Source organism: Cydia amplana, chromosome 15 (assembly GCF_948474715.1).
Source record: "Cydia amplana chromosome 15, ilCydAmpl1.1, whole genome shotgun sequence".
NCBI lineage: Eukaryota > Metazoa > Arthropoda > Insecta > Lepidoptera > Tortricidae > Cydia > Cydia amplana.
In genome coordinates this window covers 11533489-11545939 of record NC_086083.1, presented here as the reverse complement: position 1 = coordinate 11545939, position 12451 = coordinate 11533489, and the positions used below count along the sequence as shown (strand labels likewise).

At 41.0% G+C, this 12451-nt stretch overlaps 1 protein-coding gene across 1 annotated transcript; it reads right to left on the bottom strand.

Annotated features, from left to right (window-relative positions):
- Window positions 1-4456: 4456 nt before the first annotated feature.
- On the bottom strand, window positions 4457-12095 carry LOC134654575 (proteasome subunit alpha type-1). Its single transcript, XM_063510043.1, has 7 exons — window positions 11982-12095; window positions 11330-11580; window positions 9891-10050; window positions 9195-9320; window positions 7484-7567; window positions 5388-5582; window positions 4457-4663 (listed from the first exon to the last, which is right to left on the bottom strand). Exons 1-7 carry the CDS (start codon window positions 11982-11984, stop codon window positions 4643-4645), a joined length of 840 nt encoding a protein of 279 aa, XP_063366113.1. The 5' UTR covers window positions 11985-12095; the 3' UTR covers window positions 4457-4642.
- Window positions 12096-12451: the final 356 nt, after the last annotated feature.

Below are 12451 nucleotides of genomic sequence, written 5' to 3'. Positions count from 1 at the left end.
CTGATCCATTTGGACTTATTTTTGACCATTGACATGTTAGTTGTCTGTATAACAAAAACCGGCCAAGTGCGAGTCGGACTCGCGTTCCAAGGGTTCTGTACATTAAGTCCGACTCACGCTTGACTGCACATTTCTAATAGGTTTTCTCATCTATAGTCATCTATAGGTAAAGATCTATTTTGTATATTGTTTTCAAAATTTGGGAATGGATGGACAGAGTGAGTGATCCTATAAAGGTTCCGTTTTTTTGCTTTTGAGGTACGGAACCCTAAAAAGTAAGTTATTAAACGTAGGGAGCTTTATGAAAGGTTTTTACTATTTACTGACAATTCGTAAATTTTATGTCTAAGACATAAGGCCGATGGTCAGTTCATTGGTGTTAATATTTTCAAAATAACCTGATAGTATTTTTACAAACCCATAAATTGATATACATTCTACAATAACTTCCACTAATGACCTGATTATGTAGGCTCGGCTAGACAAGTATGTTAATTTAATACATTATTTTTATATTTACTGTTAAATATGTTTATACCTTGTGTACAGAAAAATATACAACGAATATAATGATCATGTGTTTGACTAAATATCCTTTTATAAATGACTAGCGACCCGCCCCGGATTCGCACGGGTTAACAAATTATACATAGACCTTACTCTTGAATCACTCTATTTAAAAAAACAGCATCCAATACCGTTGCGTCGCGTTGTTTCAAGCAGGGGCCGGCGTTCGGTTACTGTGTAAATGTCGTATCTTCGCGCGTTTTCAAATCGACCACGGCCTCTTAAAGATCTAAGCATACATAGGGACAGATAGCGGGAAGCGACTTTGTTTTATATACTACTAGCGTTCCGCCCCGGCTTCGCACGGGTTAACAAATTATACATAAACCTTCCTCTTCCTCCACTCTATCTATTAAAAAAATCGCATCAAAATCCGTTGTGTACATAGTTTTAAAGATCTAAGCATACAGACAGACAGCGGGAAGCGACTTTGTTTTATATACTATGTAGTATGATGATGTATGATAAGATATCCACCAATGACGACTGCTTTTAACCTTTTGACCGCCACAGTCGGCTGTGGGCGTCATCGGAGTTTTGCCAAGGATGCCAACGATGGCTACAGCCGACAGCTTCGCCAATGCAATAGGGACTTAAGCAGGACTCCGTAAAGTTCAATTTCGCTTAAATAATCGCGTTCGCCTGGCGTCCGAGCACGCATGCACGATTAACAAATAATATATGAAAGTTACAAGTCTCTCTTATTGGTCCTTCATTCATCGTAGGTGAGTAATGTACGTATATTATGTAACTAAAAAACTAAACGCAGATGGCGCCTGTAAGGATGTCCTGTCAATGTGACGAAGTAAATGAATTCCGTCATAGGAGTATATTCGTAAACGTCATATTTTCATAGAAACGGCGCGATTCGGGAAATGAATTAGACATTCACTAGATATGAAATAGTAACGATATGTGACGTTCCACGGCAAAAGGTACCCATGGCGGTTGGCGCTTACGCTATTATTAACGCCGCTCCAATATTATTGCGGCCATGAGGTACCTTTTGCCGTGGAACGTCACATATCGTTACCATTTCATATCTAGTGAATGTCTAATTTTTATTTTTAATTTCCCGAATCGCGCCGATATTTGACATTAATGATGACGTTGCCACACTTTGATAGGTTTATCAAATGCCATGCACGCCCCGCCGAACGCTCCGAGTTGGGCGTGCAGCGGGGCGGAGCGTGCGGCGTGCATGTTAAACAAATGCAAACGTATAGGAGCGGCCTTGCACGCTGCTCAAATCACTTGTGAGAGTTGTGAGCCCACTGACAATCCAACCTCTAGACTGAGCTTAGGCCAATTCTTTCATGAAACCGATGCTGCCAAAAATACGGGGGTGCGGGGGGACGAGGTGAGCGAATCCCGTGCCGTGATTGGTCCGTTCAAAGACACGGACCAATCACGGCACGAGATTGACTCGAAGATGGAGTAACGCTACCGTATGTGTGGCAGAGGGGGTAGCGCGACTATGCTATGTCTAGAGGTTGGATTGTCTGTGTGTGAGCCCGACGCCACGCTACACGCCCCGCCGAACGCTCCGCTTCGAGCGTCCACTCAGGCCTTACACTTAGACCTCATCGTTGTTTTATTTGTATTGTAACTTAGGCTCTACTAATTGTTCTTGCATTTGAGCTAACTGATATGTACTTATAACTTCGAAACGTCTCAAGTCACATACCACATGCAAAAAGTACAAAAAACTGTTTCTACCAAACTATAGTTGAGTTCAGTCCTCAACTTCGGCACCTTCATTGAATCTAAAGCACAGACTGCGGCCAGAAAGCTGGGCGTCCTAAATAAGGTGAAGCGATACTTCACACCTGGACAGCTTCTAACACTTTATAAAGCTCAAGTCCGATCGTGTATGGAGTATTGCAGCCACCTGTGGGACGGCTCAGCTAAATACCAACTCGCTGCTTTAGACTCAGTGGAGCGCAGAGCCAGGAGGATGATTGGTGACAAGAAGCTAACGGGTAAGCTTCAGTCTTTGGCCCATCGGCGGAAAGTCGCCAGTCTGTCGGTGTTCTACAGATTGCACTTCGGGGAGTGTGCTCAAGAGCTACACGAGCTTATTCCACCGTCCCCATTCTACCATCGGACTTTTAGACGCACGGCCGGTTTCCATCCTTACTTGGTAGATATTCCACGAATCCGCACGAAGCGCTTTGCTTCCTCTTTCCTTATGCGCACTGCCAAGGAATGGAATTCCTTGCCGGCGTCTATATTTCCGAGCTCATATAACCCGGCAACCTTCAAATCAAGGGTGAACAGGCACCTTCTGGGCAGACTCGCTCCATCGTAGGCCACGTCTTCGCCCCGGCTAGTCTGTGGCCATGAGTAAGCCCATTTTTAATAATAAAAAAAAAAAAATAGTCAGGTCAATAAAAAATACAAGAATTATAAAGAGCGTGCTTTATTTTACACAGAAATAAACAATAGATACTTAATAAAAATGCATAATACAATTTTTACTTCTGTTCTGCCTTGGCCAGTGCTCGAGATATCAAGTCACTGGCAGTTTCAGTATTTTGGAAACTATAGTTGGTCAAACCAATTTGTCAGTTAGTAACAACCAGGAAAAATATACTCATCCCATAGACTAGGAATCCTCTAGACGGAGTTTAGAGCAATTATTTCATGAAACCGATGCTGCCAAAAATACTGGGGTGCGGGGGACGAGGTGAGCGAGTCCCGTGCCGTGATTGGTCCGTTCAAACACACGGACGTCACACAAAGACACTTTGACTCGAAGATGGAGTAAAACTACCGTATATTTGTGGCAACGCTTCTATGCTGTCTGGAGGATGTCTTGTCTGTGACTCATCCTCTTCTTTTGGGTGTTAGTACTAGTGTAAGACAAAGATAGTATGATTCCCTCTGTCTATGTTTAAAATGAGACAGTCCTTTGTCAAACTATATTAATTAGTAGAACATTTTAGTGCAGAGGTAATTTTTACAAGGTTTTAAGATTATATGTATACAAATATTTCGTACGAAATATGAATTCAGCCTAGTATAGGTCATAAAGCCATTATTTTCTAGCTACATAAATATGTATCAACAAAGGAAAATGTTTTTACACAACTTATTGTCTATAAGTATTAAGTATGCCCCTTCGTTTAATTTGTTAGATTTTTTGATTATGATAAGAGTAGGAGCGGAAAACGAATTTTAATAAAAGCTTTTAACTTATACGGGGTGCTTCCTGTAACAGGAGCAATAAATTAAACTGTAGGCTGTACTCCTCAAACTGACCAACATTTGTTCAGCAACTTTTGTAAATAACTCATGTTTTGATTTTTATTACACTTTAAAGTTTATTCTAAGACGCAATGTATTGCAAATTTTGTTATGTTTAAAGCGTGACAAGCAACGTCAAACACACTGATGTCAGCGTACATTAAAGGCAATGTTTATTTTGTATGAAAAAGAGGAAGTCTAAAGGATTCATAATTTTTAAAAGTTGCTGAACAAATGTTGGCCAGTTTGAGGAGTACAGCCTTTAGTTTAATTTATTGCTCCTGTTACAGGAAGCATCCTGTATAATAAATTAAATTAAAAAAAAAACAACGAACGGGCATAGCTGGTGATAATATACGTCAGTATCAAATTGCGTCAAAACAATTTATATAATAATAAAAAATTAAAATGTCTGCAATGTTAACAACCAGAGCGGAAAATGGGAACTACGTTTGTATGGAGAAGCGATCACGTGACTTCGTCCCCTTTACTCTTAACCTGTCGAATCCCACGATATGACGTCACCATAAGCGTTCTGGCTCATATATGAGCCGTGGGAGCTGACAGATTAAATCTTTACAAATACGGTTCACAATGGTGTACTGACAAGAAATAATTTTGGACCATTGGGCAATAGTATTAATATTCAAAAGTACCAGTCAACAAGCAACCTCGAACACTGGCCAAGGCAGGTCTTTCTGTGTCCAACGGGCGGGGGGAAGGTAGGCTACGGTCGGGACCGGGGGAGAGATGGTCCTTAAGGTCTTGTAAGTCACTGTGTCCACTGGGTCACGGATGTCAACCGGCCGCAGCCGTTCGCTGGAGCTTATTCTGTGTCCATCGCCACCTGGGAAAAAGAAAATGTATTATTAACCGAAACCTATATACTTGTGTTTCAAAGAGTATGGGGATAATATTATTGTAATCCCTCAAAAAAAAATAGTTTATTCAAAATTTGATTTGTAAAAGATAATAGTTACTAGTCACTACTAGTAACTTGGCTAATATTGTAGTTGAAACTTGTGGTCTGTATGGGAATGGCTAAAGTTAGACAACAAAATTGTATGGCGTCGTGGAGCGTTATGTAATTCAGTTCCTTTTCTCCAATTTTCACATTTAAACTTTGTTTCGATCGTCCCTTGTCTTCTTATATGTTGGGTATTTCTTGCAATGGCGAGGGTGCACTAATAAAATTCAGCACATTATATTGAGGATTACCCCATAACGCGCTATGCCAATCGACCTGATCACTCTTAGCGACGAGGCCATCAAGGGCTACTAGGGGGTTGCAGATACATCGGGCGCGAGTACACGGTGCCGCTTCCGCGCCGACACCGCACCGCCGCCGCACCTCCGCGCTATGTACACGAGACGCGTAATGCCCGCCTCCGCGCCGACACCGCACCTTCGCGCTATGTATGCGGAGGTGCGGCGGCGGGCTTTACGCGTCTTGTGTACATAGGCGCAGAGGCGGCACCGTGTACACGAGCCCTTAGGGCCCGCGTCGACACGACGAGCTAACAACCGAGTGTGTTCAGCCTCGTCGCACCAACTCTGTCTCGTTCACTCACCGCGACCTGCGGCTCCCGGTCCCTGTCGTCCCCCCCCTCCCCCTCGGGCTCGAGGGGCCCCGCGTCGCCGGTAGCCGCCCCCGCCCCGCCCCCGCGCCGCTCCTCCCCCTCCACGAGCGCCAGGAACTGCGTCAGCTCGGCCTCGTCGCTGATGCGGAGCGGGGTCTTGGGGCCGACGATCGCGATGGAGACGTTCTGGAAATTAAATACTTTTATATTAAATAGTAGGTGATGATCCTCTTAAAAAGTTAAGGCCTGATAACAAGCCTTTTTAGGGCGTTTTCTAAAATAAAAATTGAAAACTCCACAAATTGGAACATTTGGGAATCCGTGGGAAACTATTATTATGGATAAGGGCCTTCCTAAAGCACAGAACCTTTAAAGTTAGAGTTGGTGAGACCAAGTCACGGCAACGAGAGATACATAGTGGAGTACCACAGGGTTCAGTTTTGGGCCCCGTGCTTTATATACTGTATACTGTTGATCTTCCATGTCGCCTAAAATGCAGTATTAGTGCCTTTGCGGATGACACCAAGTTATTTGCTAACCCACTCGTAGACTACAGCCATCTACAAGATGATTTGGATGCATTAGCAAGCTGGTCTAAAGAATGGCTAATCAATCTGAACTCTGCCAAATGTACTATACTTCACATAGGAAATCGGAACCCCCGCCTGACTTACAACTTGGATGGCACCCCACTAACGGCTGTAAAAACACAAACTGACCTAGGCGTTAGGATCTCAGAGGATTTAAAGTGGGAAGAGCACATCTCTACAATGGTAAAAAAAGCCAGAAGCCTCATTTACCTCATTAGAAAAGCTTTCAAAACCTTGACACCAGAAATGATGTTAAAAATTTACAAAATGTACGTCAGACCCATACTGGAGTATGCTTTTCAAGCCTGGAGCCCTTACTTTGCCAAGGACATAGATATGCTGGAGAAGGTGCAACGGAGTTTCACGAAATTACCAAGGCAACTTAAGAACAAACCATATGAGGAGAGACTGAAGGAACTGAAGCTCACTACTCTTAAGCACCGCAGAGAACGTGGAGACCTAATAGAGACGTATAAAATACTCTCTGGGCACTATGACCTCAAGGATTTTCATGAAATGTTCAAGCGCAACAACAACACCCGTCTGAGAGGTCATCACTTAAAGTTAGAAAGGCATAAGTCCCACAGTAACCCATACAAACACTTTTTGAGCAACCGAGTAGTGAGGGCTTGGAACAAACTTCCTGAAGATGTGGTCTCAGCACAAAATGTGAACCAATTTAAAAATCAACTGGACAAGCACACCTATACATCAACTTGTCAATGACAACTGTCAATGATTACTGGATACAGGCAATATCAGTTGTCACAACTGCCTGCCTGCTTATAGAATAATAATAATAATAAAACCCGATTCTCACAGATCCTGGTGTTTTTGGGTTCTTTCAACTCAGAATCACTAGCATATTCAATCCTGTTGATGAAAAAAACTTGTCCCAAAAATTTGTATGAAAATTGTACATTCCATTACGTCACGTCCATACAAGTGAAAAATTTTCTCATAATAAAACGTGACGTAATGGAATGGACATTTTGGGACATCTTTTTTTAATGGCGGAATGGAGAATGCTGTCGATTCTGAGTAGAATGAGCCCAAGAACGTCCAGAATTGAAAGAATCAGGTTTTCGATATTTATTTTAGAAAACGCCCTTTACCATTTCAGATTGCCCGATGGCTCGGCTCTCAGCCCAAACAAATTCAAAAGTTTCCAAAACAATATGATAACGCTAAAGCTATAATTTTTTTCGTCCATCTGTAAGCTACATTTACAGGGACGAAAAAAAATATAGTGGAAACATGTCTAGTGGTTGATTCTCTTTCACTTTTGTGTCCAAATTTGCTGTTTTTAATTAGTCTTTTTAAAACGGTTGAAGTCACAACAAGGCTGCCATTGAACAATAATCTCCGTTACATCTTCTACAATAGCAATTATGACGCTCGTTCTGGTCTAAGCACCAACACTTAAATGCAATCTTAAAAATAAGTTCTACAATAAAATTTAACTGTTCATAAACATTCTTTGCATTGTTTTTTTACCTTAGTATTAAGATCCACTTCATTGGGCAGAGTGTCTCTCAGAGCTCTCAAGCCGTGAGCTACCAGCTCATGAAGGTCGCAATCCTGAAAAATAATAATATAAGAGTTACTAACGAAAAAACCGCACTGGCACTAGTTTATCCGTTTGCGCGTCACAGACACGCAAACAAACACACGGTACACACGTAAGGAGGTGAATTCGTGAATGCTCCAGATCGCAGGTGTTTGTGGCCCGAACCGAAGGCGAGGGCCATAAATATGCGATCTGGGGCTTTATGAATTACCGCCCGTGGTTTGTCTAAAGTTTTACGTCTTGCCTTGGCCAGGAAGTGAGATTTTCTCCTCACGTAGCGTACGTAGTGACGTAAAACCATAGAGAAAAAAATACATAGATTGCTCACTCCATACATCAGTTTTAGTAGCAAGCAGACTATTAGCATTTAGCATCGAGTAGCGGAACTATCAGTACTGCTACTTGACAATAGATGTAGCACCGACCGGAAAGTCTTATGCTGTTGAGATAAGACTTTCCGGTCGGTGCTACATCTATTGTCAAGTAGCAGTACTGATAGTTCCGCTACTCGATGCTAGATGTAGACACTGAAATTAATAGTCTAACTGATGTATGGAGTGAGCACTCTTGCCTTACTATATTTCTCTATGGTAAAACTTATAACATCCCTATTTTCTGTTGGGGAAGATCTTCGTCCGTTGACGCCGTACGCTGTTTGTATGTATGAATCATCACTAAATAGTATAAAACAAAGTCGCTCCCGCTGTCTGTCTATTTGTATGTCTGCTTAGATCTTTAAAACTACGCAACGGATTTTGATGCGTTTTTTTTTAATAAATAGAGTGATTCGAGAGGAGGGTTTATGTAATGTTAATTTGTTAACCCGTGCGAAGCCGGGCCGGCTCGCTAATATTTTATATAAATGTTGCAGTAGATTATTTTGATCACCTCACCCCATATATACCTGTACCAGGGATCGGATACCGGTATTTTTGTATGGGAACGGAAACGGTATTTTTTCGTTCTTTGCTAATTACTTCATTTCTAATTGGGCAATCTAATAATACGAAGTCGTAACCTAAAAACACAACTCAGTCCTACATTTCGAGTATAGAATAATTAAAAAAATATGGTTATATCTAAGTTTTTGCAAAAAACCGGTTACGATCCTTGTCCTGTATTGCTGATCATTTGGCAGTTATTTCATTCAATGGCATGGCATGCATGAAAATAGCTTTGAGGTTGTAAGCCCAGGTAACCAAAGCTGATGTGATATGGAGTCCAAACCTCCAACCGGTCCTCAATACGAGTGGAGGCAGGTTGTCTCGTAGTGTAATTCAATGTTGACGTGTAAAAGTGCCCTTGTGGCCTATTTGCTGAATAAATGATGAAGTTTGAAGTTGTGCAGGCCTAGGCCACAGAATAAGTAATAGTATTATCATACAGAACGGACACGCACCGCTCCGCTCCGACTCGGATTACCTCGCCCCTCGACAGCAGTTAGCCGAGTTTTAGCCGCGCGCTCAGTTCGGTTAGCGTGTTTAGCGACGCGATGACGGACGGAACGTTCAAAATGCCGGTTTATTGTGCTATGTACGAGTACCGAGTGTACCCTGTGTGTGTGTGTGTGTGTGTGTGTGTGTGGTGTGTGTGTGTGTGTGGTGTGTGTGTGTGTGTGTGTGTTAGGTTATAGCCTACCTGGAAGGTGTTAAGGTGCTTCTCGAGGTAAGTCCTGGCTGACTGCGAGCGCGCGCCGATGGCCATCGCGCGGCAGTCGAAGTAGAGAGCAGACGGGCAGGTCTGGTAGATGTGCGGACCTTGGTCCTGGAAGTAGGACAGACAAAGTTAGGCAATCAGCACCACTCCGATGTGCAAGCGGGATGTTTATTGTCAATAAATATTTCTATTACTATCTTAACAATAAAGTTGTGCCCAGATCATTTTGGACACTTCCTTCTTAAGGTACTTCTGCTGCTAGTTATTGCTCAAAGAAAAGAAGAAAATAGTGAAAATAAAGCCTTGACACCAGTACACCATTGTTCTTTTAGAGGAAAGTTAGTCTATATTATCTGTTTAGCAGCAAGCTAACAGGGTTCGAAAGGATAATTATCAATGATAGGTATCATGATGATTATCATGATTTTTATGCCTGATAATTATAGATTTGATAATAACCTAAAATATAAAAACTAAAATATATAAAACACCCAAATCATTATATTTTACTATCAAAGATTCAAAGAAAATAAATATAGCACTATCCATACCTGGGATAATTATCGCGATAATTATCAAAGACTATAATTATCTGGATAAATTCGAACCCTGCAAGCTAAGCAGTTTTGGTATAAAAAATGCTATCCATCATAACTGAGCACTGATTTATGTACTTACATCATAACCAGCAACCAGCAGGCCGACACCGAGCGGCCGCTTGTCATACCGCTGCGTGCAGATCTGCATCTTGTTGCCCACCATGGCGATGAGGCGGCCCACAGGCATTGGGGAGTCGTGGGAGTAGCGGTAGTTTAGGCACTCTGTGCGCATGTAGCGGCTGGAATATCGGATTATATATTTTATTTATGATGGGTATCTGACACTGATACATCAAACTCATAGTTTACCAAGACTGCTTGTTTTAGTTTACTACTAAGGTTAAAAGTTTAGTGCCAGAATGTTATGCCGGATGAATATATAGTTATTTGTACAACAAGTGATCAAAGTTTGATATTTCTTCGAGTGCTTATTTTGAGTCCCGTGCAAGCGAAAGATTCTATAATAGATTCACGAGCGTAGCGAGTGAATCTAATTTAGAATCTTGAGCGTAGTAAGGGACTCAAAAGCGCACGAGATGTAAATAACTTTGATCTCGTGTAGTACACAACATTTTTCACCTCAGCGCAGTGAGAACATACCTATTAGACAACTTGAAAAATGTAATCCTTCTTCATCACTTAATACCTGCACTCATGTTTTCTTAAGATATACAAACAATTAAGTTTAATTACCGCAATGGAACACAAAAATAAAACGTAATAATAAATTCCAGTAAAATAATATAGAAATAACAAACATTAACTGACACTTCAATCGCCAACTTTGACAACAAAAAAAATCTTTGTAAGATACGGTCCGAATTGCGGATACGTACTATTTGTCAACTATGGTAGAAATTCTTAAAAGTAAGATAATTAATTTTGCGTGATGATCTGTGTATTTTTTGAGTTTGTTATTTTAATTGTACAATAAAATACCTAAAATATAGTATTTTATCAGTTTTTATGAAATCTTAAACTTTATTTTTATTTATTAATTATTAAGAATTCATACTCGTACGTGGTTTGGAACGATGCGGTCTGAAGTTTTTCGGGGGTCTATTATAAACCGTGAATATACTGTTGAATGTCGTTTTAACTTTTTTTGTCTGTTTCTTTTTGCTAACAGTGTGAAAGGGACAGAGATAATAGAACCCAAGTATTTCGAACTTTTATTAGACCCCGCATGTTGAAATGACATTTGACTATAAAGGTCACTTGAATGTCATTTTGTCTCACTCAGTGAGCAAAATCGCATTTTGCTCACTGTTTTTAAGAATCAAAGTACCCTTGTTCGAGCTGCTGAGGTGAAAAAAAATTTGCAACTTATGATTAGCCGGGTCCACACAGAGCGAGCATATGCACGAGGCAATTTCCTCGCACACAAAACGGCCAGTGTAGACGTGCCTCGTGCGCGTCGCCTCGGCCGAGGCACGTCCACACTGGCCGTTTTGTGCGCAAGCCGGCTGTTACAGATTTAGTTCAAGTACTAATAAAGTTACCCAAAGGAATTCTTACCTCAACATTCTAGCATCAGCAGTTAATCCCGAGATAGAAATCCCAATATGCTCATCAATAGTTATAATCTTCTTCTGATATGCCGATAACTCACTGACAGCCCGTTTTAAAGCTATTAGCACTGCAAACTCCTTATTCTTCAGCGCTACCGTCGCCGAACCAAGCTTGACGGCTTCCATGGCATACTCCACCTGGTGGATACGGCCCTGGGGACTCCAGACTGTGACGTCACTGTCATACTGATTTCTGAACTGTGAAAGTAAGAAAAAAAATATGGTACTGGTTGTTCACTGTAGTAAATGGAACGTAAAACAAGTTAGATTTAGAAGAGGATTACATTAAAAAGAATTGATTGTGCCTAACTGTCCGTTTAACTACTTTTAATTTGTATGAAATTACAAAGAAACTTTTTTTGAGGTTAAGGTTACATTTGATGAAGTTTTACGTAAAAATCAATGTAAATGGTGTAAAATAGCTTACTTTTAGTATATTTTACAATGATTTCATAAACGAATATAGTCTAGAACGAGAAAATCGTTCACTAATCGAGTTTTACAGTTCCGGTGACAATGCAAGTTTTAAGTTTATAGATTGCTGGATTTGCAATGCCAGCACAGCACTTAAAGTTATTAAACGATTATAAATGACTTACCATTGTTAAGAAGTGTTCTTGATAATATCAACGATATTCACAATATTGTACGCTTAGCGTACGATGAAAAGCAAAATTGAAAATAATTATAAACGTCAAACAATAATGACGCTTGTCTATGCCGTGCTGACTGTTGGCAGGCGAGGCACAGACAATAAGTGTTTTGAAACATTCAGCCTCATGTTTAATCAAAAATAAAATTCAAGTTTTTGGAAAACGCGGAAGGCAAAAAGTTGAAATTATTGTCCTACTTTTTGCTAATTTCACCTAATTCATCAAAATCGATTTAGTACTTACTTTCGACTTTACAGACTTTTATTAAACATCCGTAACAGACTACCGCACCGCACCGCGACCTTGGTGCGCCGCTCCCATAAGTGAGAGCGAGAAAGAGATTACGGCTTTTTATGTGAAAGGCCGGTTAAAAAGGGCTCCGTTAACATTACAACAAATCGCATGCGATTTTCGAT

What these genes read in the sequence shown, in the direction of transcription:
- LOC134654575 (XM_063510043.1), bottom strand. An exon ending in TGCTGGTTGCTGGTTATGAT is followed by an intron (nt 9,321 to 9,890) that starts GTAAGTACATAA and finishes TCCTACTTCCAG; the next exon opens with GACCAAGGTCCGCACATCTA. An exon ending in ACCGGGAGCCGCAGGTCGCG is followed by an intron (nt 4,664 to 5,387) that starts GTGAGTGAACGA and finishes TCTTTTTCCCAG; the next exon opens with GTGGCGATGGACACAGAATA.